Here is a 27,780-nt window from a genome sequence, read left to right as displayed (position 1 = left end):
ACCATTGGCCTTCTTGGCCACCTGGGCACACTGCTGGCTCATGTTCAGCTGGCTGTGACCAACATCCTCATCTCCTGTTCCACTGGGCAGCTTTCCAGCCACTCTTCCTCAAGCCTTGAGTTAATTTAAAGCTCTTTTGCCCCAAAAGTATGTTTGTGTTATCAAATACTTTATGCATATGTGCAAGCTGAGTCTTGTAGATGAAAGTCATAGTTTTGGCATCATGCAAATTGTCTGTATCTGTCCATTTTTTTGTGTATGCTTGAGTTGGCTGTAAAGAAGAGAGGGCTTGCCTCAAACACTTGCATGACTACTATGCTTACAAAGCTATTGTGCATGGGATGGGGTTTTTTTGTCCCTTTCTTGAGGCTTTCGGAATGGTTAAAGATGCAGTATCTTACCCTTTTCCATTCATAACCGGAGAAGAGGAAGATGGTAACAAGTCCTGTGGTGAATTCATAGAAGTTGCCTCTACATGGTATGAATTAAATGTCATATTGAGATAGATGGCTTTATGACAAAGGCAGAGGAGATGGATAGGTGACTGTCCTTAGCAAATTTCTTGGACGTCAGCATCAAGAATATCTGCGTTTTTAGCAGTCAGCACGTGGATATCATTTTGCGTAATGTGATCTCAGGCTGCTTCTGTGTACATTTCAGGTATGGAACGTATGAAATTCCAGATTTCTCATTTAACTTATTTTTCTGACTTTCTAAGGGAACGGGAGAGAGAGAGGCATAGGCACCGTGACAGCAGAAGATCACCATCACCAGACAGATCCTACAAAAAAGATTACAAGAGAGCAGGAAGGTAAGGGAGGTTGCGTATGGTCTCTTGAGTATTTGAGGCTCTGTGCATCCACTTGTGCAGTTTTGTGTATGCATATGTGTCTGGTTTTAAACTCAGAAAACCTGAGTGTCTTAAATTTATAACCATCTACTTATACATGCAAATGTCAGCTATCTCAAGACCTTGTAGAGTTAGAAACAGGATTTATCTCTGGAGAGAGACTTTCACTGCTGTGTCCTAAAGACTTCCTCTTACATATCTTTCCAGTCTGTAAAGTACCACAATTATTTAAAGTCATTCTATCTTTAGGTTATCTTTTAGGGGTTTTTCTTGGTGCTCCTTCTGAATGCTGGATAGCTGAAATCAGTGCAACATTATTGGTTTTATAGGTAGAGGATATGAAAAAAATAGTAGGTATTTTTCCTAATTCATGTTTTGAAAGCATTACTCTTGCAATACATAAGGACTGTCACAAATTGTGTTGTTCACAGGGATGTCAGAGTGTTAGAGTAACAGAAGTGTGGCTTCTGTATAATCCTTCTAATAAAACCCCAAGTCTTTTGTCATGCAAATATTTTGTGGGCTATGTATTAAAAGTTCTTACTGTAAGTTTTAGTTGTGAGTGATGTGACTTTTAGTTTTTACTGATGAGTTTCTAACTTTGGAACAAAATTAAAATAAATTCACCTAGAACAGTAGTAAGTATTTTAATCTAAGATAACATATATTTTTTATATATATTATTAATATATATTATTCTTGAGTAAGATTTAAAATAAAAAAGCACTTTGAATTTTAAGTAATTTTAACAGTACATCAGAACTACAAAGTGCTCTTCTACTCCTTATGGTGCAAGTTAAAAGCAGGAAAGGCAACTGGATTTTGCTGCAACTTGTATGATAGAATGATCTACTGCTCTGAAGCAAACTGTTTTTCATTATAAAACTGTCACTGTTAAAATAATAAAGAGAATTGCTTTTGCTTGCTTTCTCCCATTAAGCCGATCTCCAAGCAGAGAGAGAAAGAGACCGCGATGGGAGGAGGACAGAGAAAGGTGGTCTGAGAACCAGAGCTCCAGCAAAGAGAAAAGTTACACTGCTGTCAAAGACAAAGAATCAGAGGAGAATGCATCTGAAAAAAATGAAGAGGAAGACGAGGAGTTACTTAAGCCAGTCTGGGTTCGCTGCACCCATTCTGAAAACTATTATTCCAATGACCCCATGGATCAAGTGGTATGTTTGTGAGAACTTTAAAATTACTGTACACGGTCCGTTATTGATTATTTGATTGCTTGATTAATAGGAACCCTTCATCAGGATCATGTTTTATGTAATTTAATTCTTCTCTTCCCCCAATCATCTTAGTCTTTTAACCCTGTTAGCAGCTTTATATGTTGGTGCTGTTCTCTATTTTCATCAGTTTCTTCTGTCTGTTAGCATTCAGATTAGTGGTACATGGAACAGGGCTACTTTTTTTTGTCTCCAGGAAGGATTTTTTTTTCCCTGTTGTACCTGTGTTTGAGCAAAGATACCTCAAGCACCATGTATTCCCACAATCTTGGAGAAATGTTATACTAGCAAAGGAGGTAATTTCCCTGCTAGTTCACCTAGTGAAGCAATGTAATAGTATGCTAAAACCTTAATAGGTATTTCCATGTTTCATTGAACTACATAGATCTGTCTTCCCCCCCCCTTGCTTTTCTTCAGAAATGCTGCTACATGTTGTGTTCATGTGCTATTTCAACACTGTTTTGTTTTGTTTTGTTGTTGCTCTGATTTTTTTTATTGACAGGGGGACTCTACTGTGGTAGGAACAAGCAAGCTCCGAGATCTGTATGAAAAATTTGATGAGGAGTTAGGAAAGCGACAGGCAAAGGCCAAAGCAGCCAGGCCACCATGGGAGCCACCAAAGACCAAGCTGGATGAAGATTTAGGTAGGCTGAAATGATGACAAAGCTCAGGAGAAACGGAGTAATCTCTAGTTAACCTGTTTTGGTAATTGTGTGTATTTAATAATGTTGGTAGGTTAATCTGTGTTTTTAAAATCCCTCCTTTGTGTTGCGTAACCATGGGAGTTTTATTCTAGCTTTTGACTGAAGTAGAGCTAGATTCTTTACCCAGAAAGCTTAGGGGAAAATGGAGAGTATCCAGCACTACTGTATGCTGGTTTCTTCCATAGCATAAAAGCACCCGAGAATGATCAGATAGTCCAGAGAATGGTACATGAGAGGCTTTGAGGAGCTCCTGGTCTTATATTTCTAAAAACTAAGAAAGAGTAGTGGTGATAAACTCATAGGTGTGCTTTTTATGGCACCGAATCTTTCTTCTGGATTGTACTTTTGTTGTGCAACTCTCCTTACTATTATCAGACTTACACATCTGTTTACATAACATACTTTGTCTGCATTGTCATGTGCCACCCATATGGATCATCTTGCTAGCAGCATCATTTATTGGGGAAATAGTGGTTGAATTAGCGGGGCATAGATTTTTATATCAATTTGTCTACTCAGAAGTTAGTGAAAGCTATTTTTCTTATTTAGTTTTGTGAGAACTGTTAGCTCTTCCTTTCATACTTCCAGCATTTCATAGTGTGTTTTTACTCAGTTGCTTTAGTTCAGGAAATTTGTAGACACAGTAATTTAGGTACTCTGTTGGATTTGCTTCTTAACTGATGCTTTGTGTTTACCAGATGAGCTGCTTCAGACTCTCATATCTCAGCTTAGTAACTCTTTAGAATTTTTTATATGTAATTTTTAAAGTTGAAATAGCGACATAATGGCATAGCTAAATACATGCTGATGATGTAAAAGGATACAGTCAAGATGAGAAAAAATAAAACACTGATGAAATAAAATGTGAATTCACTTTTGTAAAGAAAACCATTTTTTTAACTTTTTTTTTGAACAGAAAATTTGCATATTCATTCAAGAATTCATTCAAGAATCACTAGAAAAGTTAACTGTAGGGGGTTTTAGGAGGTGTTTTTTCATGTGGATGAATCAAGGACAAAACTGCTAACTTCAACGTACCTGCGTAAAGCCCTCACTTTCTCAGATCTCTGCCGGAAGAAAGCCTGCTGCTCCAGGCTACAATGATTGGTTGATTGGGCCAAGAGCAATTTCTTTGTGTTTCTTTTTCCAGTATTTTTGGAGGACCTGAAAGCTCTGTGTCTTCACTGGTCCCCTGGGATGACTCGGTGTCTGTGCCAGCTTCTCCTGCAGCCATGCTTCTGTACTGTCTAGTAGTTTGTCTTATTTTGTACTTCAGTAAATGCTGTCTCTGTTCTGCCTCGTGTTAGCAGTAATTGTGTATTGTAGTGAGATAGCAACGCGCTCCAGGAACACTTTTAGATCATGAAAGGCTGATTACGGAAGAAATTCTTTACTATGAGGGTGGTGAGGCACTGGAACAGAATTTGTGAATGCCCCATCCCAGTGTTCAAGGCTGGCTTGAGTGGGACATTGAGCAAAGTGATCTAGTGGGAGCTGTCCCTGGCCATGGCAGAGGGTTTGGAACTAGATGATTTTTACAGTCCCTTCCAACCCAAATCTATGACTCTGTGATTTCAGTATGTGAAATCCAGAAGTTCTGCGTTGGTCTTTCAGAACTCCAGCTTAGTCTCACAGGTCCTGTGCTCATTTTGCACCTGAAATTAGACTTAAACAATAACCAGTTGTATATCAGAGAACTTTTAACACTGAAGTCTTTGTGAATATTTGTAGTGATGCACGCATGCACACGTTTAGAGAAAACTCAATTTCAGCTGAGTATATCTGACCATACATTCCAAGGACATATTTTAATAACACTTTGTGCCAAATTATGAACTGTGTAAAAATGCATCTTAAAAAAAAAAAGAAGGGAAATATTTTACTAGTGGTATTCTCTCATTTTTTCTCTCTCCTTTTTCTTTTAACTAAGGAGAGTCTTGTATTCAGTAAGTATGGGTATTTTAAACCATAGTTTCACAGTATTTCAAAGCACTAACTGTAATAATATATTTTTTCTTAAGTCAAAACTTAGAAATGAAAGAAATATTGTGTTTTATTGCAAGAATAATAAACCTTTCTTGCATCCTAGTATATACGTTGGCTATGAAAGCATTTATTCAAATTATTTAAATTATTTAAATTCCAGGTTTTCTTCTTGCCTGTGGTTTCTAATATGTGTTAATGAATTTATTAGAAAGAATTGATTTTGACAAATGAGTCTGACAGTACATATTCTGTAATAATTCTATCCATATGTGTTGTTTCAAAAACACTTAAACAGACAATATCCTGCTACAGACAGGACCGTTTTTAGGTAAAATGAAACTAGACATAAACATTTTGCTCATAGCAAGAAGAATTAACTTCTAAACAAGAGGTTCTGCCTAGCTTGTGCTAGTGACCTTATGTGTGTTTGTTTCTCTTTTTTCTTTCTCTTTTTTCTTTTTTTTTTTGTATGTGCTTTTTTTAACTTTACAGTAATACTTGTGTTGGTTATAGCTCTAAAATCTTTAACATCAAGTGATTGAAATTGGTTTTCTGTGACTGATCAGTGGTGCTCCTGGGCAGCCAAACAACATTCTGTTATGTGTGCAAACAGGTGCTCTTCTTATAGGTATTTAATATCTATAGCATTTTTTGTCATTTTTAATTAAAAATGGAGTTACTGTCCATCTTCTTCTTAGTGCGAGTGTCATGCACAACTTTAACTTTGAGTATGCCACGGTTAGATATGTCATGTTAGAGAGTGCATTGCTACAGAGAAGAGAGCGTGTGTAAGTGTTTTTCAGCTGTCTTTATCTCTACTGTGTGAACCAGAGAGCTCCAGTGAGTCCGAGTGTGACTCTGAAGATGACAGCAGCTGCTCTAGCAGTTCGGATTCAGATGTTATTGACGTCATTGCAGAAATTAAGCGTAAAAAAGCACACCCTGATCGTCTCCATGAAGAACTGTGGTACAACGATCCAGGGCAGGTACGGTGAGAGGAAAAAGTGCTGTGTGTCCAAAAGTCATTCTCCCCATAGACCAAAAATTCTGCCTTGTTGTCAAACATGCCAGGTGGCATCTATTTCAAAATGCTTTCTTTACCCCCTTTTCCCTTTTCTCTCTCATCTTCAAAGCACTTCACTTTTGATTTCAAGAGTATGGTTCCAGCTAATTAATCGTGGGGATTATTCAGTTGGAATCATGTCTGACAGCATTAATAAAGCCTGAATTGCTAACAGTGTGCTAATGTTGTCCTCTTAGCCCTGAGATAAAGGTATACAAATGAATTCTGTGATGGAGAAAAGGCAACATGTTTATGTCCTTTACAAATTCACCTTGAAGCTCTCAGCTTGTAATGATAAATAATGTTTTAAATATGCAGTTAATGGTTCTAATTTCTTGTGTAGCAGTTCTTTTGTAATTGCGTGGAGATTGTAGTTCTCATTAAATGTAATTGCTGAGCTCATGAAGTGTTGTTTTGAACATTGCACAGAAGACTAGCTTTTGTTTGCAAATTCACCATCTTCATCTTTCTTAGATAAATATTTTACAGTCTATTCTCTCGTTGTCAAGTGGCATCTCAGTAAATTTATTTTTCTGGCACTTTGTATGATGCATGAGTTTAGTGTGCAACAAATCATAATGTGAAGAGATACTGCAATGCATATTGCCACTGTGGTAATTCAAAGGTCTGTTGAATATTCTATTACAGATTCATATTTATGCTTCTAGTTAAAAAAAAAAATTGATTGAGCATAGCTAGCTATTTTTATTTGTATGGAAAACAAAAGTAGTGAACTGTTTAGATACTTAACTATAAAAATGGCGTAGCTCTTGGGCACACTTCAAAGTAATGTTCTAAGCAGAATATTAGCTAAAAAAAAAAAAGTGAAATAACAGTAGAATGAATAGATTCAGGAATGTTTAGTATATGAGTTTCCTGCTCAAAAACTCTCTCCCAAAAACTTTCTTGAGATTACCTCTTCATCTTTCTTGAAAGGGCTGAAATTGGATCATGGTGAGCTTGTCAGTGCTGTATTACTTTTGAGTAGGTTTTATTTGAAAACATTTGAAATTTGCATAGGTATTTATCTAGTATGCCAAGATGCTTTCTAGCTGCGACAAAATAAAACAGGAATGCACTGACTTATACAAGTACTCTGTCTGGCATGGAACTAGATATGTAGGATGCATCTTGCCAACCCTTCAATCTGAGAAGTTTGTTTGTCATTTTGGATAATCTCCAGCAATGCTGACAGTTGCCAGAAAATAAATTGTTAAATCCAATGCCACCACAGTGGCCTTTTCCTTGCAAGCGTTATCTGCTTGTTTTTGCTGCCTGTTGGTCAGAGAAGGTTAGAAGGTATTGCCTGTGTAAATTTGTGATCTTTCACCATCATTTTATCATCACTTCATGATTGCTCTTCTGTGCTTTTTCCATGAGCAGTGTCATGAGGGACAAAGTATATATGTATTTGACTTGCTTCTCAAGTCCTGGGCCTTATAAGTACTTCATATCTCTCAACTTTGGTCTGTGCATTTAATATAACAGAGGCAATATTAGTGCTGAACAATTCTAAGAAATAAGGATGAGATTTTTGAAAATAAGTGATGATTATTTAAATAGCCTCTGTAGGCCCTTAGTTTTGGAGCACTGATGAGCAATTAACTGTTGACTGCATTTTTAACTCTCTTCTCTTTTGTGGCTGTCTAAGCCAATGAGGAAGTACGTTTTTACCTGTAAGCATGCTTCACTTTCTTTGAGCCTGTACTTTCCTCAAGGGTCTCAGAGTGCAGGGAAAAAAAGTGTGAACAACAAGCTCTCACGTCACTGCATTGTTAAGACTGTGTGACTTAAGTTGTCGAAGTAAAGTGCCCTGCTTCTTACATTCCTTTGTACTTACTAGTCTTAAGAAACTAAACTGAGGTCAACATTCAGAGAATTAACATCAGAACGTAAAACTTCTGTCCCTATCCTAACTGCCTAAAACTAATATTAGCAGCAGTTTGGTGGTTCTTACTTCCTGTGGTGTCTTCACGTTCTATCTATTGTGTGATGATGTTATTTAGCCCCACTATGGGTGATGTTTATGTTTTCAGACTGCTTGTAAAAGTATGAAAAGTTCTGCTGGTTTTGTATTGCATTGCAAGGTTATCAGCTTTTTTTTTTCCTAAGTTGAAAAAAGTTCAAGTTCTTAGATTCAAACTTGGATTAAAACCTGGGTTGGGAACTTAATTTGTTTCTCTGGTTTGGTTCTGGTCATCTTTCGTTGTATTTCTGCAGCGAACATAATGCTAAAAGCAGAAACCTTTAAGGTGTTGCAGTAATTGATAGTCTGCATTGATGTTGGTCATAAAAGCAAAAAGGAAGACACTAGCTTTATAATATGTGCATTGGCTCTTTTTGGTATAGCTACTTGATGCACCCATATAGAATACTGAAGTGGTATTTTTCCCCCTTTATCTTTTTTACTGATCTGTTCACAGGTTGGATTTGAAGTGTTCCCATTAGTTCTCTAAAGTACCAAGTAAAATACTCAAATGGTTTGCCTTGTCCCATGGCAGAGGGCTTAATTGGAGATGGATTTTCAGTCAGTGAGTTTAGTGGAACTGTTTCAATGTTGAGATTTTGGCATGTAAATATTGGCACATGCGTGTTTAGGACTTGAATTTTACTTTAGACAGGCAGTGTGCTGTTCGTACGTATAGGAAATGGAAAAGATATATGTGATAGCAGAGAGGTAGAATTCTGCTGAGAGTGTTGGTTTCCATCTTGTGCTTCTGAAACAGTGATAAAGTTCTAATGCTATTGTGCAGTTCTCTTACATTAGTCTATACTGTTTTCAGTTTTATTGGCTTAAGAACATCCACTTAATCTAAGCATGACAGGCTTTTAGAAGCATGAGCACTCTGGGCATTAAAACCAACATACTTTTCCAAAACCACTTTCAAGAAAACAGAATCCTATTTTGTTTTTGACAGATGAATGATGGACCTTTGTGCAAGTGCAGTGCTAAAGCTCGACGAACGGGAATAAGACATGGCATTTATCCTGGTGAAGAGGTATTAGTAATTCTAAGAATTGCAATTATGAATTCAAACTTACTGCTGTAAATTCCTAATTGGGTTGATTTGAGTTTTTTCCCCATGATTTACAGGCTAAGTAAAAAACTCCTGTGCAGCTTTAAATCACTTAGTTGTGTAACCTCATATTTAAAATGCAGTACTGGTAATGAAATCCACCTGAAAACTAGGGAAAACTTTTGCCTGTGTTTGTTTGGTTCTATGTTTGGGTGTTTTTTAAGTTTCTGAAACACAATTGCTTTAAAAAAAAAGATCTTGTGATTTAATTTCTACTATCTTCATGCGTATGAGTAGGTTGTGAAGGGCCTGCTTTGTGAAGTGATTACTTTAAAAGAAAAACTAAATAGTAATTCTGCTGTTGAAAGGAGCACAAAGATTGTCAGGAGGTGTTCTTACCTTAGCATGTAGATTTTACAATTTATTGTTGTACTTTTTCTTGAAGCATTTATTTTTCGGTAGGCCTTCTTACATATATTTACTGAAACAGTCTTTTATTTCTCTGCAGCTAAAGGAGTTATGCGTGTTTCTGTGAAATTATCAAGTTTGGAAAAATAGCTTTGGTCTGAAGCTTACTCGAAATCACTCTAGTTCAGGATCAGTTCCTCAACTCATTATCTCTAGTGTGTTTCTTACAGAGAAGGAGGGATAAAAGGAGGAGAAAAAATATAAAAAATATATATGAATATATATATAAAAATAAAACTCGTTGCATGAAGGCAACTGCTCCCTGGAGCAAGGCCATCGGGGAATCTGAGGTTTCAGAAAATCTCCAGGATATAGTGATTTTTACATTGTCCTGCAGAAGAAACTGCATAGCTTTAAACTAGCTGGTGTGTAACTGTTGTTTTGCAGCAGTGAGAAGCTTATTTTGGGGTTGAACAGCCTGTGTGATCACCCTACTTACTGGATGGGTTTTACCAAGTGTCCAGAGCAGCCTAGTGGTATAACTGTCTTGCCGTTGCCATCAGGCTAACTTTTGTAGCACTGTTTAGAGTAGTACCCTGCTCACTGCAGTGGTTTTGGGTTTTTTTCCTGTGCAGACAGATGTACTCTGGACAGGCTGGTGGCAGCCTCCGAACTGCAACAAAATGGATGTAGGGCATATGAAAAACGGTTTTTATCTGACTGTTGAGGGGTTATAGGTCTTTACACAGAACTGCTTCAGAAGAAGTTGGGAAACAAGAATCCCAGGTGTCTGGTGTTGCACCAGAGTGCATGGAGAGCTGGCTACCTTTGTACCTTATAGTCAGGCATTACAACCTGGGAAACAGTGGGGTTGCTGAAGCTACCTCTGTGGTGATAGAGTAGTCCCTTCTCTTCAGGTCTCAGATTTGCCCCAAGCAGATGAGCTGATACCTGTCTGTTTTGATAAGACCTTACCATGTGAAGTCTAGGTTCCTCTGTAAACTTTTAAAAATATGTTTCCTGCAACAAATTTGTACAGAAGAGGAAATTAGCCTGGCTTGTAAACAACTAAGTGCGGTGTGTAAGAAAGGTGGAGAGTCAAATGGAAAATGAAAAAAATACAGCAATATTTTTCACCTTTTTTTCCCTTTGAGTAGCATTAAAAGTATTTCTGAAAGTGAAAGTGTAGATAAGGCTACACTTTCCCTCTCCCCAGAACGATTAATTATGACTACCTGCTTTTATTTAATTTTTCCTAATTCATATTTCATGGCTATTAGAAATGCTTTATTCTCTCTTTTAATCTAAATTTGCCTTGACTCTACATATAGTTCTACTTATCTCTTTCTTTAAGCCCATTAAACCGTGTCGCCCCATGACCAATAATGCTGGAAGACTATACCACTACCGAATTACTGTGTCGCCTCCCACAAACTTCTTAGTAAGTACTTCATAAATAATTCTAAGTAGGACTCTAATTTTGTTTTCAGTGACAAAAGTAGTACTACTTCTTGCTTACTCTGTGGTGGTTTTGTTTGCTTTTTTAAGACAGACAGACCTACTGTTATTGAGTATGATGACCATGAATATATCTTTGAAGGGTTCTCAATGTTTGCACATGCCCCACTAACAAACGTAAGTATGTTCATTGCTACGTCTTGGGGTTTGTTTAGAAGGTATGCTATTTCTACCCTGAAGCCAAACTTCTCTAAAACAATAATACCTGTATGTTACAAACATCTTGCCAGCACTGTGGACAGGAGAAAGACAGTTCTACTAGTGAGTCTCAGGTTTTGTCTTGACTAATTGTGGTAAGCAGCATCTTCAAACTGTCACCACAAAGAAACCTTCTTCAAAGATGAAAAAAAGGAATTAGATGTTTGTCTTGCTAGTTAGTTGAATGAATTCTCAGAGTGCTTATTGGATGAAACTGGTATAAACCTGTAAGTTTATCCTGAAGTTCTTATGTGGTGTTGCCTTAAAACCACATTTTAAGACATTATAGCTAACAGAATTGGCAGTGTGCTAAAAACATCTTGCTTTCAGACCACTGTATCAATCTGACTTGTGTCACCAACAACAAATTCACTTCCAAATATACAAGTGAGAAGATACAGGTTTACTGAGGTTTACAGGTTTACTTTTGCTTCTGAAGAAAATTTCATTTCCAGTAGATGGCAATATTTAACCTTCCTTTACCATCCCTCCTGTCAGCATTGCGTTATTACAAAGGTGGAGGTTAGAACTGGTGCTTCCTTTGCACATGCTTGTGTCCCTGTCTCTTTGCATGATCCTCCAGAGTAGGTGTTTTAGTAAGTGCCCTTTTCAGTAGACAGTAATACCTTTGCATACAAAATTGTATTAACTATATATTTGATGCTGTATAGTTCTTCATGCTGAATTTCTATTTTCCTTCCAGATTCCTCTGTGTAAAGTAATCAGATTTAACATTGACTATACAATTCACTTTATTGAGGAGATGATGCCTGAGGTAAGAAGGATAATTAGTCTAAAAGTCAGAGTGGGTTTAAGAATTGTTGATGTGCTTAATGGATTAAACTCTTCAGTATGTATCCCATCTTGTGAAGTCTCTAAGAGACTGATTGAGTTCTGAGTTAATGGCTGAAGAGGAATTTGCGCTCACAGGTACTAGTGTAAATCCATCTACCTAGGCTATCATATATCAAAATCAAATAGTAAGAAGTGCTTATATCCATAGGTTCCTTTCATTTTAAATTATATACAATATATGTCAGGTACTCTTTAAGCTGAGGTAGGTATTACCCTTCTCTTACAGATGACAAAAATAAGGCATATGTGGAGGTACCTGTTTGCCAGGACCACATAAGTCAGTGGCAGAGCTGAAACTTAATCGTAAGTTTGAAGCTCTGAAGATTGCTTATCAGTACTTAATATAAGCTGTTGCCAAAACAAATTTCCTGTGGATACAAACAAAGCACATTCAGTTCATAATCTGTTTATGGTGGCTTTTTCTATCACAAACTAATCCCTGGTGAAGCCAGTTTGTGAAGTAAATTGCTGCAGTGGAACAGCGTGTGTAGGTACAGAAACACCCCTGCATATTAACTACAAAGATAGGATCGGTGTTTAATTTAGTCACATATATTTGCATTTTTTTTCTAGTTATCTCTTTTTCTGTTGCTCAGCAGCATCTAAATATATGCAACAGCCCTGAAATTCCTCAGAAAGAATAATGTGATCAAAGCAATTCATTTCTTCTTAGGGAATCTGCCGTGTTGTTTGCAAATCTTGATCTGAAACAACAAATGGCCACCAAGCAAAATAGGGAAGTGACCATTTTGGGGACTTCTGGTCAAATGGCTACAGTGTTATTCGTGGACCATCTGTACTGATGATTTCTTGTGAGAGAGATTGTGGTGTTGGGTTTGAAAGTTATGATTGATATTATACATGCACAATTTATATCAACCCAGAAGTTCCTTCACTGGACTAGCCCACTTGATGAAAAGAATCTTTTTTTTTTAGCCCTTTCGTCTTTTTTCCTCCTCTTCTGTTGTCTGTTGAGGTCATAATCCTCAGTTTGTGTTGCACTGATATGTTGCTATGGAAGTGATAATGATACCACAGGTGGTGATTTATAAACTTTTAATATGAGTATGTAGGGAAAATGAATTATGCAAAAGATACTTCTCGGAAATATGTCATCTGCTTAGCTTGCTCAGGTGAAAATGGTTTTAGTGCTTGGCACATTGTTGCCGATTCATAACTTCTGCCTCAAGTGTTGATTTGAGCATTCAATAAAGAGTTTCAGTATCATTCTTTCTTGACAATGCTTTCTGAAGAGACCACTGTGCTATGTTACAGTAGATGATCACAGAGATATTTAGACTGTTTCCAAAACCCAGTATCTAATGGTTGGCAAATATGAAGACACTGGAGTTTTTTATTGTTCTATTTATACATAAGTGGCATTATTTGTATTACAGTATTATATAAGTTTGGTTTATTACTTTGTTTTTCCAGAATTTTTGTGTGAGAGGTCTTGAGCTGTTCTCTTCATATCTATTCAAAGATATTTTGGAGCTGTATGACTGGAATCTTAAAGGTAACTTTGCCTTTGAAAGGGTCCTCAAAATAGCAATGTAAATGCAGTTTTATGTGAGAGGGACAAACACTTTATTGTTCAAGAAGATGAAATATATTAGAGTTCAATAGTGTGAACTCTTTAGCAATGAAAATGCACAAACTTGGCTCTGTATTCTCACAGATAAACTAAATTTCTGCCTTAATCCAAAACTGTTCTTTTTAATCAAACAGTAAATATTATGGTACATTTAATATTTCAGAGTATCATAGGCATGGTATTTTGAAAGCCAAAGTGTCAAGTCAACTATTCTCTTATTTTTACAAGCTAACAAACAAGTTACTCATACCATATTTCTCTACAGTCAACTTACAAAGCAGTGTCATACAGACAGCTGTGGAGGGATAACATATCATTAGAGCTGAATGTTTTTTGACTTGACAAGATGAAAATACTTGTTTCTGTGAAGACTGCAACAAAGGAGAATTTCGTGGATGATACTTCCCGTGGTCTTAAAGAAAAAGGAATGTATCAAAGGAATTATATTTCAGTATCTGTAGGTCTTAGTGTCTTGACTTTGTGGAGATGCACTCTGCACTCACTGCAGTTAAGCAGAGGAGCACTCAGATTTAATACATTTTGTGTAGTCTTTGGTGTGATGCTAAATATATTCTAATATCAGGTTATCAGGTTGTCTTTCATATCACCGCTTCTGATAGTTCTTTTTTAACACTAGGTACTTACTGGTTTAGTCTTTATTTTTATGTAAAGCTTTATATGACGAATAGGAAATGAAAAATACCTGCACAAAATAGTACCATGGAAATTTTCTTTGTTATTGTAAACAAAAAACACTCCGCTAATTGGGAGGAGCTAATAAACCAGTGCTCGTATCTGTAAGGCTTAAGTGAAATAATTGATTATATAAACCAATGTTTTTGTATTACTGTTTTACGTAAAAGTACTGGCGGCTTGGTTAGGTTCTTTTTATTTTGAAATTATTGTAGATTTCTTTTAAATTGTCCATGTGAAAGCTTTCACTGCAAGTTCTCTCTGTTCTTTCTGCTGTGCGTTTCGTTACATTTCGAATTGCGACTTGGGCCCTATCAAATGTAATCACCATTCAATGATTTCCTTTGCAGCAAAGTTACTCTTTTTCTTCTTTGGCAAGTATGTTGCTGTTCATAAATTTTCTGTATTTTTTTTCATATTTAAGGTCCTTCACTTGAAAATGATTCTGTTTCCTGTCCCAGATATCACTTCATGCCACGATTTGTGAGATTTCTTCCAGGTAATGTTTGTATTACATAGCTTTATAGAAATTAGATTTAAAAAACCTTCCAAAAAAATCCCTTGAAAAAACCTCTACAAAAAAAACAAAACCCTTATTGCAAGTCCCACAGTTCAGTCAGCGCAGAGATCTGGTGCTTCTACACGAAGCCTTTAGTGCAATACTCCCGGGCACATGGTGTGATTCTTGGGTATGGTCCTGTGCAGGGCTGGGAGTTAGACTCCATGATCCTTGTGGGTCCCTTCCAGCTCACCATATTCTGTGATTCTGTGCTTGCTGGCAGTGTGGATGTTTACTCAGAACTGGAATTCAGATGGGCAGGCTAGGTCTCGCTTCCAGCTTTCATTTCTGTCATCGTTTTAGGCAGTGCTGGGTCATCCTTGTCCTGCTCTGTGGTGGAGCTGTGGCATTTGAGGAGTGCTGTTACCTAATCTCGCCTATTTCATGTCCCCTCTCCTCTTCAGGGTGTGGTTATGTTAAAAATCTTGATGTGCAATTTTGAGGGTCAGCACGATTGGCACCCCTGAGCACATGTTTTTCTGATGGTTTCTTTATCTTAATGCAAGCTGAGACCTTGTAGCAAATCGTGAAAGACAAAACCCACTGTTCCAATACAATTCAACCCAGCCTGCCATCCAGTGACGAGCTTCGGTGTGTAGCTCATTTTGAGTGAACAGCTTTTGTAGACATGTAACACATCCTAAGACACTAGGACAGACTTTCAGTTGATACTAATGTCATGGCTCTGTTGAAAATGTGTCCTGCTGTGGTCCTGCCAGTGATTACTCCAGAAGGGTTGCGTGGACAGAAGGATGCGTTTCAGCTGCTGGACTGAGGGCGCACATGAAACATGGAACAATATTCATCAAGAGGGCTGTGGCCTGGAGGTGCTCTGTGCTCTGGGCTTTGAAACTTAGTTGGGATATTAATTATAGCTGCAGCAAAATGAGGTTTGGCTCGTTACCATAGAGAGTACTGATGGCTATATGACTATATTTCTAATTGTTGTTCCTTCCTGGATACAGAGCACTGTTCAATCAAAAGCAGAGCTCTGAGGCTTGCTAGCAAACATTGATTTGGTTTTGCTGAAGCAATTTACAAAATAAGCTATCAAGCCACATGTGGCTGATTAACTTGACCTCATCAAAAGATGAGAACAAGTTTGACCTGCCTGGTTTGTGTAGCTTGAGGGTGTTTTCCTGTTCAGGGTTTTTATATTCTGATTCTTCTTTTTTTATTTTAATTTAGAAGTCAGCTCTTTCTGTGCTGTTGGATTGTTTAGTGATAGAGAGAGATAAGTCTCTATAACATGTTATTCCTCTGTGCTGCTTCTTCTTTAAGGTTCCCAGCCTTCTAACTCTTTTTAAAAATGTCTTTTTTCTGATATTTCTGCATATATAGTTGCCTTTTAGCATCTTTTTGACAGGTATTTTTTAATCAAGTTTTCATTTTTTATTGATTATTTTTTTGAGATATCCTTGGAGATTTTTAATTTTTAGATAGTGGGAATCTATCTTCTTCAGGTATGTTTGCAGAACATGTCTTATGTCTAATCAAAGAATATGTTGGTGCATCAGATCTCCACACATCCATCAGCTGTCTCTGTAAAGATAGAAATGAATTGCTGATTTCCTATCCCCTCTACTTTTCTTTCTTTCTTTCTTTCTTTCTTATTTTTCCAACATGGTCTAAAAATAATGAGGTTGGGGATGTCAGGTTTTCTGTGTGGATTTACTTAGAGACAGGCCTTGGGGGGTAGCTCTGAGCTTCGAGCTAGACGTACCAGGTGTACTGAGTGCCGGAGATGCATAACATGTGGAATAGTTGCTGTATTGTATTCATTGTCATAGGTTTTTATGTTGATAAATATAGTCCGAGAGTAAAAGACTAAAAAAACACATTTGAGGTCCCAAGTACTGCATGTTCTGACCCAGAAAGGGTCTCCAGCTTTGATGGTCTATAGCAACCCCTACCTTTCTGTACACGTTTTATTTTAATGATTGTTGGATGTGGGCTACCTCTTGCATAACAGGATAATCTAGTTTGTTGACAAAGAAAAACAAGTCTAGTAAATGGAGTCCCCCTTTAATTTGAAAGAAAATTTTGCACATTTAAAAATCTGTCCCTGTAGCTATTAAGAAGTATTTTCTATTTCCAGTGAGGCTTGTGGTATATTTTCCCCATTTAAGATTCCCTCTTGGAGTTTAAGTGAGTTGACTGTTCTAAGAGGCCAGGTTACACCATTCCCTTTCACCTTTTCTCTGTGATAGTGCTGTAATCCCAGCTGAAGTAAGAGAAGTGCTTGTTCCTTTACGTGTCTTGTAGAGGACATCATCTTACACAGCACTACTGTTATGCAGCAGTTCTGCAAGGATTTTCCAGTGTGCCTGGGTTCATATTCCTTGTGCTGTGGCATCATCTCCCATATTGCTCTAAGGCTTCAGCATTACTTTTTTGTGAGTGTAGTGATAGAAAGAATATACCCAATGGCAGGACCAGAGTGTTTTTACTTCCTGAGGAACTAAATCAGTGTTCATACTCTGTGGGGATGAAACTTGAAGATTCCTCCATACCTACAGATTAATACCCTGTTATTGAAGGAGGGAGTTGGAGAGATGTATGTCAAGATTAAAGCATTTTAGTAACGTGTAGTATCTTTTTACTCGTGTGAGCGGACATACTGAAGCTGAATAGTCGGTGTCTTCTGAGTGGTGATCTGTCAGAACCATCACTTGTCTTTCCTGTTTGCATATTCACATCTGTAGCTGGCAACCTGAAGCCAGTCAGATTATACTGTCTTCTTTTGTTACAAGCAACCTTTGCTGTGCATTTTTCCTGGAGTCTCAGAAGTATTTAGCAATTTTCACATGCCCTTGTTTCATTTAGTCACAGGAGACAGAATGAGGCTCTTTAGCCTTCATTACTGCAGTTACAGCATGCAAGCAGTACAGATGATTTTAAAGTGCAGGGATAGCTTTCTACATTCATCCAGAAGTATCCTGTAAAATTTTGAGTGTTCTTAAAAAAAGCTGCATAACGCCTAAGGGCTTTTTAACTACTGTTGTAAAAAGAATGATAAAATCGTGAAAAGGAAGATATAACTGGACAACATAACTGATTGTTCTGCGTACTCACTTTAAAGTTTTTTCAGGCAAGTTAGAAACTTTAGCTTTACAGTACAATAAAACTGTTACTCTCGCTACCATTACTGTTACTGCTTTAGTTAAGCCAAGTGTTTATGCATGTACGGTATTCATCAATAAAACATTTGCCATCATATTTGTCAGATCACTTAAGCATTTTGCATTTTATTTTGCTCATACAAATAATTTGTGTTCTGCATATTGTGTCTTATGCTCATGCTTTTAGAGTGGATCTCTAAAATGTATTTTATTTATTTATGGTTTTAAGATGGAGGAAAAGAAGTGCTGTCAATGCATCAGATTCTTCTGTACTTGTTACGATGCAGTAAAGCTCTGGTACCTGAAGAGGAGATTGCCAATATGCTTCAGTGGGAAGAACTGGAATGGCAGAAATATGCAGAAGAATGCAAAGGGATGATTGTTACCAGCCCTGGCATGGTAAAGCAAATAATTGTCATTTATGAGCAATCCAATGACATGTACATGTCTTGTTTCAGACAGTTTGTTACAGGCTAAATTGAAAAGGGAAAAGATGACCAGTGGCAGTTGCAGATTGCTATAGGAACAGCTTATTGACTTGTTCCAACCCTGAGAAGAATTATACCCTCTGCTGCTCTACTGAAGGGTGGATTTCCAAAGGGGTGCTTTTTCAATATGCATGTTAAAAGGAATGGCAATATTTTATGTGTGCAAAACTTTCCTATTTTCTCAGGCAGTCTTTATGTGCATGATTTCGTTCTCTTTTCCCTGACACAGGACCACAGAAGTAATAACTATTTACTATTTACTTTCCTCTTTCTCTTTTGACCCCCTATTGACAGCTCTATTTAATGTGTGCTGTTCAAATAATGCCCTGAATATGGAAGAAGTGTTTTTCTGCCTATGTAGTTTTTTCAACATTGTTTCTGTGTTGCTCTCACTCACGCTGAGGAATTTTGTGTACATTAATTAACGCATGTATTAATTTTCAGTGCATAGTTTGAAACCCCTATGGCCTTATTATTTTTGGAACAATTAGTATTTTAAAGCATGTGTTCTCTGAATACAACTCCTTTCAAATCTGGTGTTAATGTGAATTCATCCCGTTTTTCTGACTTTCACTGTTAAGAAATGTGGGTCACAAGAATAGATGAACGTCCTGCATTCAGGACCCATGGACTGTAGGGTTCTATTTGCATGGTTTGGTCAGTATCGCAGAGTGGTGCCTTGGTAGTGGAGATGTGTTTTGGACCTAATATGCAGCATTCTGATTTGTAATATCTTTCTTTTTCTGACTTCATTTTCCTCCTTTGCTCATAGTTCACCTTCTTAGTTTCTGAAGAAAAAGTGTGTCTTGATATCATGCCTAAGGAGAGATTTTGTTTGTCAACCAAAAAACCTGTCCCCACATTGCAGCAAAGGCAACCTGCTAAATATTCTTTTCCAGCTCATATTTTTAATTAGGGCAGCATTACATTTAGTAAATTACTCAGTAAGGTAATAATAAGTAACTTGGGCAGGATAATTTTTCCCTTGATTTCACTCTGAGTGGTTTTGTTCTGGCTAAAACTCTCTAGAAGTTTCTAAAAAAGAAAACAGGACTGTTTCTGGGAACATGAAATACAAAAATACGTGTGAACTCTTACTGTGGAAAAATCTACCTCAGCTGCTTCAAATGAGTGCTAAACCAGGATGCCATAATAGAAATTGTTAGACAGCCTTAACAACCTTAACTTGTCTGTGGTTTCTGCGGTACAAGGTACATGCTGGTCAGCGTCTGAATGGTATACACTGACATAACTTCAGTGATTTTGCTGAAGATATGCTGATTTCAGCTATCTGACAACTTGCTTTTTTTGTTTAGCATGAAGGAATGCATATATGCTTGTTCCTTGTGTCACTGAACTGTAAATGTCTGTATTATACACAAGTCAGTGCTCTTTGTGAGTGGGATTGTTAATACTGAGATTTTGTTTGATTTTTTTACTGGCAAACTTTGCATTCTACGAGGCAATGTGTTTAGAGATGCATGTGGACATCAAAATATGTAAGCATAAAAGAAATACGTAGCACTTTGAAATGTCATGTTATAATGGCATCATTAGAACATGTTTTTTCTTTCAAGATTGCAATGATTTTCTTCTTAGTTTGTGGATTTTTCTTGTACATTACTGTACTATTGTATCGAGCAAGGGAAAAACAGTGTGAAAGTATCGTCTGTGCATTTTACAACATTAGAAGATAAAACAGTTCCGTTGGAAAGACAATGTGAAACTGTTTTAGAAAATGACAGCTCTTCAATTCAATTTTATCCACTTGACACAACGAAGTAAACCCACTAAATTTTATTTTGCTCTTTTCTTCCACAACATCTCTTCAGAAATAATAATTCCTCTTGTGATCAAATCTAGGTTTTATATACATATGTATTTTAATTTTTTTAAATGCTAGGTGTGTATATATGCATGATGGAGGAGGGGAAAAAAAGCTTCAATAGGCAGATAAATCCCACTTAAACAATGAACAATAGTTCAGCATTATTTAAAACTATGTAATTTATTCATGATGTTTCATTAGTTCGATGAAACTTCGTGTTGGAATAGATTTAAAAGTTCAAAAATTTAAGTCATCTTTTAATACTTCACTCCTCCTAAAGTATTGCTGATATTCTCACTAGTACATATATATGTATATTTTAAAATACTTCTGTAATACATCTGCATGCTATCTCGTTATGTGTTCTAATGTCAGCATTAGATTGGTTGATGAGATTTGGAGTAGGAAACAAAGATAACAGGCCTCTATTCTGTTAGAATTTCTTTGGGTTTGATGTGATTTTAAAGGCAAGGTTGTCATTATTAGATGGTCTATCACAGCACTTCTAAAAGAATACAGGGATAAAACTCTGAAAGAGTATAATCTAATTTGCTTCCATCCTGTCTGCTGGTGCACCTGTTTATACTCTCTGTTTCTGTACGTTGCTGTTTGTTCATTTAATGTTCAGAAATGGCACCAGAGAGGAGGCTGGTGTTCATCATGAAATGAAAAGGCATAACCCAGCTACCCCCCTCTCATAACTGACAGTGAGGGAGCAATTGTGATTAGGTCTTGGAGAACTTCCTTTGTCCTGGTTGTTATCAGCCACCTGTGAACAGTTGTGTAACTGGGTGGTGAAACTGAAGGCAGTGTCATACAAATAAACAGGAGTCTGGTTTTGAGTGGTCCTGAGATCATATGTTTAATACAGACCCTGCTATAGGCATACTGAAGGCTCTCTTTTTCCCATTTTTGAGGATCACATTACTTCTATTGAAGTACCTAAAATGGGAAACATTTGAATAGAAAAATATTGTCTGTAATTTTTAAAAAGGCATTGATTATAATTGGTGTATTGAGTATAATTATTGTTTCATATTTTGTTAATCATATTTTGCCGACCTGGCTATCAGAGGAGTGGTGTATCAAGGCTGCTTTTTTAAGGAGGGCAGGGATGGCAGAAATTCTCATTTTTAATGTTAAGAGTGGGGAGAACCAGCAAACAACTTATGAGAAGACATGAACTTTTCAAATGGGCTTTCTGCAAACCCCACAAAGGCATATAAATTTCAGCTCTGGTTCAAGGAACGATATTCTGTCTGCTACAAATCCTTCCCATGTTTTTCTTTTGTTTTTTTTTTGTTCTAATCCCTTTTTGTAAGTGCTGTGAGGAAAACTTTTTCTCTTATTTATTTTTCTTTTCTTTCTTCCTTTTTTTTTTTTTTTGGTAAACCTGACAGCTTTAACTAAGGTAGTTAAATTTTAACTAAATTTTTTTCCCCTAATTTTTGACTGGGGAGATGTAACTCCCCAGTCAAAATATTTTCCCTTGGAAAATATTTCTATATTTGAAAAGCAAATTTTTAAGTAAGTTTTTGTTTTTCTAGAATAGATTAGAATTATGGCCACCTGATGAGGCTGACCTTTATATATAGAATTGGATTTGCTTATCCATGCAGAAAATTATTCCTGTGAACAGTTCTACCAAGGTGCTTTGAAGGGTGAAAGCTTTGTTCTTGACACAGTTTTTATTGTTTTGTGAAGAGAATGGTGGGAGCTGTTTCTCTAACACTGAAACTCATCTTTGAGAAATTCACAGTGGTAAATGAGAAGTTTTGAGATGCAGGTAACTAGAAGTAATGCCCTCTTTCTGAAACCTAAGACAAGCAAAATATACTGGCCTCATCCAGCTGATTGCAAAGAGGGGAGTAAGCAGGCACATAACAAAGCAGCTTGACAGGTAATGGAGATGATGTTTATTTGGAGACAAACTGTGCCCCTTCAGATGAGTTTTTGAACATGTTAGATCAAGAGCTCTGTAAGCAGCATGTCTACTACAGTGACGTGCAATTCCTTATTTTCTGCGTTTAGAGAGCTGAAGCAAAAGTTGCCTCCTTTTACACTGTCCATTTTAACAATAAAAAGAACTTCTGTTTTGATTTGTAAAAGGGGCAAAAGTCTCCCCATTATACAAGACTGTCTTCCTCATTGTACACATCAACCCAGGAGCCTTTTCTAAGAGTAGCATGACACAATTTTTTTTTGATACTGTTTAGTCAGTGTGATTGAATGGACCTGATAATGCTTTATTTGCTTTGGGAAATGAGGAACAGAACTAAAATTAGAGAGGTAACCTGATCTTAGCAAACTGCTAAGGCACATGGGACGTTGGATGCCAGAATGCTAATCCTGATTTTTATTTCTGGTGTGATGCTTGACCAGGGAAAGTTGTTTTACGTTCTTGGAAATAGTCAAACTGTAAATTTCCAGACTTGTAAAATTAAAATGTGCTTTTATTTTCTCTTTAAGTGTTAGGTCAAGTAGCTTTGCTTCAGTCATTGTAGTTGCCAAATGTTTATTACAGTATTAATTGTTAGTTCATTTGCATCTTATAAAGCTTGGAATATTGCTGCTTCATGGTTCCTGGATAGTGTGGGCTAGAGGCAAAAAATTTTCCATGAAGCTGTTGTCAATTAGTTGTATTTTGTGTTTTTCTCCTAGAAACCCAGCTCAGTTCGTATTGATCAACTGGACCGTGAACAGTTCAATCCTGATGTAATTACTTTCCCTATTATTGTGCACTTTGGGATACGACCTGCTCAACTCAGTTATGCTGGAGATCCTCAGTAAGATGCTTTTTCTTCCATCTTTTGTTCAGGAACTCACTACTGTTGTTATTTGTGGCTTAAATAGGGCTTGTTTATGTGCTTAATTGAGCCTGATATAAAGCTTAGTGCTTATGACATTGGACACAAGCTCTTGTAAATTAGAGAATATAAGATATAATTTTTTTCTGGCATACTGCCATATCCTACTTAATCGTCTCTTTCTGTACCTTGAAAGATCAAGTCTACATAGTGTTTCCTAGCCTGGAAGCTGTTGCATCCATGGTACTTTTCTCTGTACCTTCTGTATCCTGATACATTTTGGGAGGAATGTTGAGAAGGAGCGGAGAGGGAATCAGGACTTCAGGTGGAGCAAGAAATACTGTTTCACTGTGGATTCATGAAGGGGTGTACAAGTGATCACTGGATTTTGTTCCCAATTCTTTTCTTTAGCTCTGACAATTTCAGGGAACTCTTCCAGTGTTTGGGAAACCTGTTTTCTGCACGCTGACTGTATAGAGTCTGTCTCTGGTGTATGTATAGTTAAGGTTGTCTTTTTCCTCGTGCATTTTCCTTTGGTGTCTTTTAAGGATGTTGTGCAGTTTTGAGGTCCAGACACTCATATGCATATATGACAGTCATATTGTTTTACAACTGCTTGCTGAGAATTTTAGATTTAACATGGCAGGAAGTGGGAATAAAGAGTTGTTATCCAGATAAGAACACTTTTCTTTTTTTGCCTTGAAGATTACTTTTATTTCTCTTCATCTTTTCGTTTTCTTGTCCCTCAAAAGGAAATAATTAGACTCAAACATATAAGAATGACTTCTACTTTGATGTTGAATTTATTAATATTTGTGAAGTTCTAGTACTTTTCATTGAAATCAGTATAAAGATGCAAACATTATTCTTCCCACACTTTTTTAACTTTCTTTAAAATTTCCTTGTGGGTTTGGTTTTGGTTTGTTTGGGTTTTTTTCACCTCAAAGCTGATTACAGAATGTAGGTATGCTTCTTTTTATTAAAGTAACAACTAGTTTTTGTGAAAGAACTCAAAGGTACCATCATAAGTCTCAGGTTTATCTCTGGTGTATGTGTGAAATTGGTAATGCACAGAGGAGATTTTCCTCTAATGTGTCTTTTATGTTTTTCTAATATGCAATTTTTTGGTAATGGTAATATGCTTATTAATTCTCAAACTTAATTGCAATGACAAAGCTTGTTTCACCCTTATCAATGCTAACAGAAAAATGTGTATTGTAGATCATGGTTTCAGGTTCTTGTTTTAGGGTTGAAACCTCTTCGTGGCATTTGTTTTTTTCTTTTTGGCTGATTGTTCATGTACTCACTTTTCTTCTTTGGATGGTGATTTGTCAGAAATAGATGTGCTATTCTGCAAATTGCAAAAGTGCAAAGAACGGAGCATGAGAAAAATCTATGGATTGACCATTTCAGATGTGTTCATAGTCTGAAAAAATACCAGCATCTCTAGAGGCAGAAAGTATACATTCAAGCATGCTGCAGAGAAATAGCTATGGAAAAAATACCAGTAAGAAAAGATCTGTTTATCTGCCTGTGAATGTGGGATCCTGGGAAGACTGTGAAATAGTAAAAGAGCTGCTGCTTCGTTTGTTGCTGAGCCACTAATGTTAAAAATTCCTAATAAAACCACTGTTCCAAGTTGGTGCTGAGGAGGATCTTCTTTTAAATTGCAAATATAAGAAAAAAATAACTTCCCTCTGTACTCTAATTCCCTGCTTCCTATTCAAAGTCTGATTATATGGGTTCTCTTGAAAAAACTCTACAGATGTGATATTTTGAAGATAGCATTGTTTCCTCAGGACACAAGGTCCTTGTCGTGATTCTCTTGGTTGCTCCTCCCGTTGTAACTTTTGAACCTGTTGGTCAATTGCAGCTGAATGTAATGGTGGGATGTGGGATGTTGTCTACAAATGGAGTAAGTTTTGTGTAAGCTTGTGCTAGATTGCTGAAAGACTCTCACTGAGAAAATAGTTCTATTATTGAGACTCGTGTAATTACACACCCCCAAAATAAGAAAATGCTAGATGGTTGGAAGAAACCAGAAACCTTAAGTATGTGCTAACCACAGAGAAAACTTGAATTGCTGTTTCCATTCAGCACAAACCCATAGGGAACGAAACTTTCATTTCACTGTTCACAGAATAACTTAATGTTGTGCATGACTTGTAGACCTCTTCCTCATGTTTGAGAAAATGTAAGGACAGACACTTCCTGGGAAAGGTTACTACTGCTTTTCAGTGAGGGATAGGCAAACCACGTGGAGAAGAGGGAGTTTTCACCTGCTTGAATTGATTTGTTATGTAGCGCCAAGTCTTTTCAGCATGTGGAGGTGGCCCTTTGGAGAGGACTGGCGGGTATCTGGGAGACCTGGGATCTGCCTTGAGCTTTGCTGTTCTTTACCTCACACTGCACACTACTTTGTTTGCCCTGCTGGGGCAACTGCAGGGTCACTCTCACCTCTCTTGGAAAATGCTTTGGGATTATTTTTATTCTGGAGCAAAAAGATGCTTGTAGACAGTCTGTGTACGTTGTGTGCATTATTAGCAGCTGGTGTGTTCATAATGACAAACAGTGAAAGTCTTTCTCCTTGTATTGACCAAAATATTTGTTTTCTGATTTTGTCGTTCAGATACCAAAAGCTGTGGAAAAGTTATGTGAAGCTGCGTCACCTACTGGCTAATAGTCCCAAAGTCAAACAGGCTGATAAACAGAAGTTATCACAAAGAGAGGTACACTGGGCCTTCCTAGAATTGATAATTGAGCACTGTAATTCGGGATGGAATGAAGCCATGTGACTGCCCTGTTTATGGAAACAATAGAAATCTTTCACAAAAGATTTTCTTTTCAGGCTGTTAACAGAGATTTTATTTTTATCTATACTTGTTATTGGATGGGATTTTTTCCTTTTTTCAGCTGTCAAACTACTGCAAGTTTTTTACCCAATGATAGAAATAATCATTATGGAACCATAATGTCTTTATAGCTGTTGCCATTAATGGTTTCAAGAATTAGAATAGAGAAGGACTTTTTATTTCACAATGTACTTTTAACTGGCTCATAATTTTAGGCATTTCTCTTCTGAGATAAGAACTGCCATCCTTGTGTTTGGTTTTAAACCATAATTTATTAGGTAATCTTACTGCATTGCTTAAGATCTTTGACTTGAAACTGTGTGATTGCTGTGTATTTTTCTCTTTCCCCCCCCCCCCCAAAAGTGATGAGCAATAAGCATTTCCAAATACAAATGCTCAACTAATTGGGAATTAAAATCAATAAAACAAAGACCCCTAAATATAGACTAAAACAGCTCTTAGGTATCTATTTTTTTAAAATCTTGAACTGAAGCTTTGAATTTTTTTGGTGCCTGTCGATCAGGCACTCTGTAGAGAGTAAAGAGTACATAGAAGAGAAATTAACTTCTTGGGTACCGGATGGTATTTAATTAAATGGTGTTGTATGTCTATTTATTGATTAGAAATACTAATTATTCTTAAAATAATAGACTACCCTGAGTGGGGAAGGATCCATGAGAATCAGGGAGTCTAATTCCTGAGACTTCCCCAGTTTATTGTGTACCTTTGGTTGCAACTAAGTGTTTGATACTTTTGACATTGCACTTGATTTCTATTATTGTTGCAAAGTGTAATATGCTGTTGCATGAGCAAGAGTCTTAGTTAACATTTTATTCTTGCTGATGTTAAATAGGCTTTGGATTCCTTACTCGTAAATAAGAAAAAAACCATAACATTGTGTCTTAACTGTGCTACAGTTGTAAGGGGAAAAAAATTTCATCCCTACAGGGGATGATTTTGTTTGCCACAACTACTCGGAGCAAGTAGAAGGGAAGAGCATTGTTGTATGGGCATCTTTTCATTAGGGGGTAATGGATGACTCATTTGTAAAATTCTATTGGATTGTTTAAAAGGGGGTGATCATATTTTGCTTCAAAAAATAAATTTTTTTTTTGTATGTAGGACTTACTGCTGATTTTTGTTTCTAGACTGTATTATCTATGATAGCAAGTTTTTCTAGTAGTTTGCCATCAGAGAGGCATACAGGGCTGAAGCAGAAGCTTTATGTGAGGATAACTTATGTATTTTCCAGTGGAGGTGGCAGTAACTCAGAAGGAGCTGTAGGACTGTACCTAACTGGTACATGGGCTTTTAAAGATTATGAATCATATATTATGAGCCAGTCAAACCGAAATACAGTTAGGTGTAGCAAATACTGTAGCCCCTATCTGAGGAAAAACTCAATGATGTAACTTTCGGTAATGCACGAGGGGGTGCAGTGCTGTAAGCATCTCTATTCCCTTTACCGTCAGTCATCCATTACTCTGAGGTTGTGCAATGGTATTATTTGTGACAAGGTCATGCCTGGGGGCTTTGTTCCTTTAACCTAACTTACAGCAGGTGCATAAATTGGGACCTGAAGGCTCACTTTGAAGTCAGTGGAGGGAGAAATGCATTTTGAAGCCATTTATCCCCCTTCATTGAATATAAAAGGAGCCAGGGCTAACCAGCCTCCTACCCTAGACGCCTCTGTACTGAGGTGTCTGAGGTTTGATGAATCTGTGTCTGGACAGATGCACCTCTTGGAACTACTCTGGGAGTCTCTGCAGAACAGAAAACAGAGCCTGTTCCTGCCCAGATATGCTCACAGGCTTCAATCTGGAAGCTGGGGAGAGACAGCTTTGAGCAAGTGCCCTGTAGTGAAAAGCAGAAGGAGAGACGGGATAGGTTGCAGCTTTGAAGAGTTTTGTGTTCTGAAGAAGGAAGAGCACTGAGGGAGTCTTTACTATTAGTTCATACTGTGTGGAGAGCTTCCAACCCCAGGGCTTTATAGCATTGGAACCAGGAGA

At 37.1% G+C, this 27,780-nt stretch overlaps 1 protein-coding gene across 2 annotated transcripts in view; it reads left to right on the top strand.

The window, feature by feature from the left end:
- Positions 1 to 27,780, top strand: part of DROSHA (drosha ribonuclease III) — a 70,082-nt gene that overhangs the window by 4,779 nt on the left and 37,523 nt on the right. For both annotated transcript variants that reach the window (XM_032682831.1, XM_032682841.1), the window contains 13 exons: positions 719 to 811; positions 1,791 to 2,022; positions 2,582 to 2,723; positions 5,601 to 5,755; positions 8,751 to 8,831; positions 10,612 to 10,698; positions 10,806 to 10,892; positions 11,677 to 11,748; positions 13,263 to 13,344; positions 14,540 to 14,614; positions 18,026 to 18,195; positions 22,774 to 22,898; positions 25,549 to 25,648. In XM_032682831.1, coding sequence (XP_032538722.1) covers positions 719 to 811; positions 1,791 to 2,022; positions 2,582 to 2,723; positions 5,601 to 5,755; positions 8,751 to 8,831; positions 10,612 to 10,698; positions 10,806 to 10,892; positions 11,677 to 11,748; positions 13,263 to 13,344; positions 14,540 to 14,614; positions 18,026 to 18,195; positions 22,774 to 22,898; positions 25,549 to 25,648 — 1,501 coding nt within the window. The remainder of the gene's footprint in view (positions 1 to 718; positions 812 to 1,790; positions 2,023 to 2,581; positions 2,724 to 5,600; positions 5,756 to 8,750; positions 8,832 to 10,611; positions 10,699 to 10,805; positions 10,893 to 11,676; positions 11,749 to 13,262; positions 13,345 to 14,539; positions 14,615 to 18,025; positions 18,196 to 22,773; positions 22,899 to 25,548; positions 25,649 to 27,780) is intronic.

Source organism: Chiroxiphia lanceolata, chromosome 1 (genome assembly GCF_009829145.1).
Source record: "Chiroxiphia lanceolata isolate bChiLan1 chromosome 1, bChiLan1.pri, whole genome shotgun sequence".
Classification (NCBI taxonomy): domain Eukaryota; kingdom Metazoa; phylum Chordata; class Aves; order Passeriformes; family Pipridae; genus Chiroxiphia; species Chiroxiphia lanceolata.
This window is presented reverse-complemented; position numbering and strand designations above follow the sequence as displayed.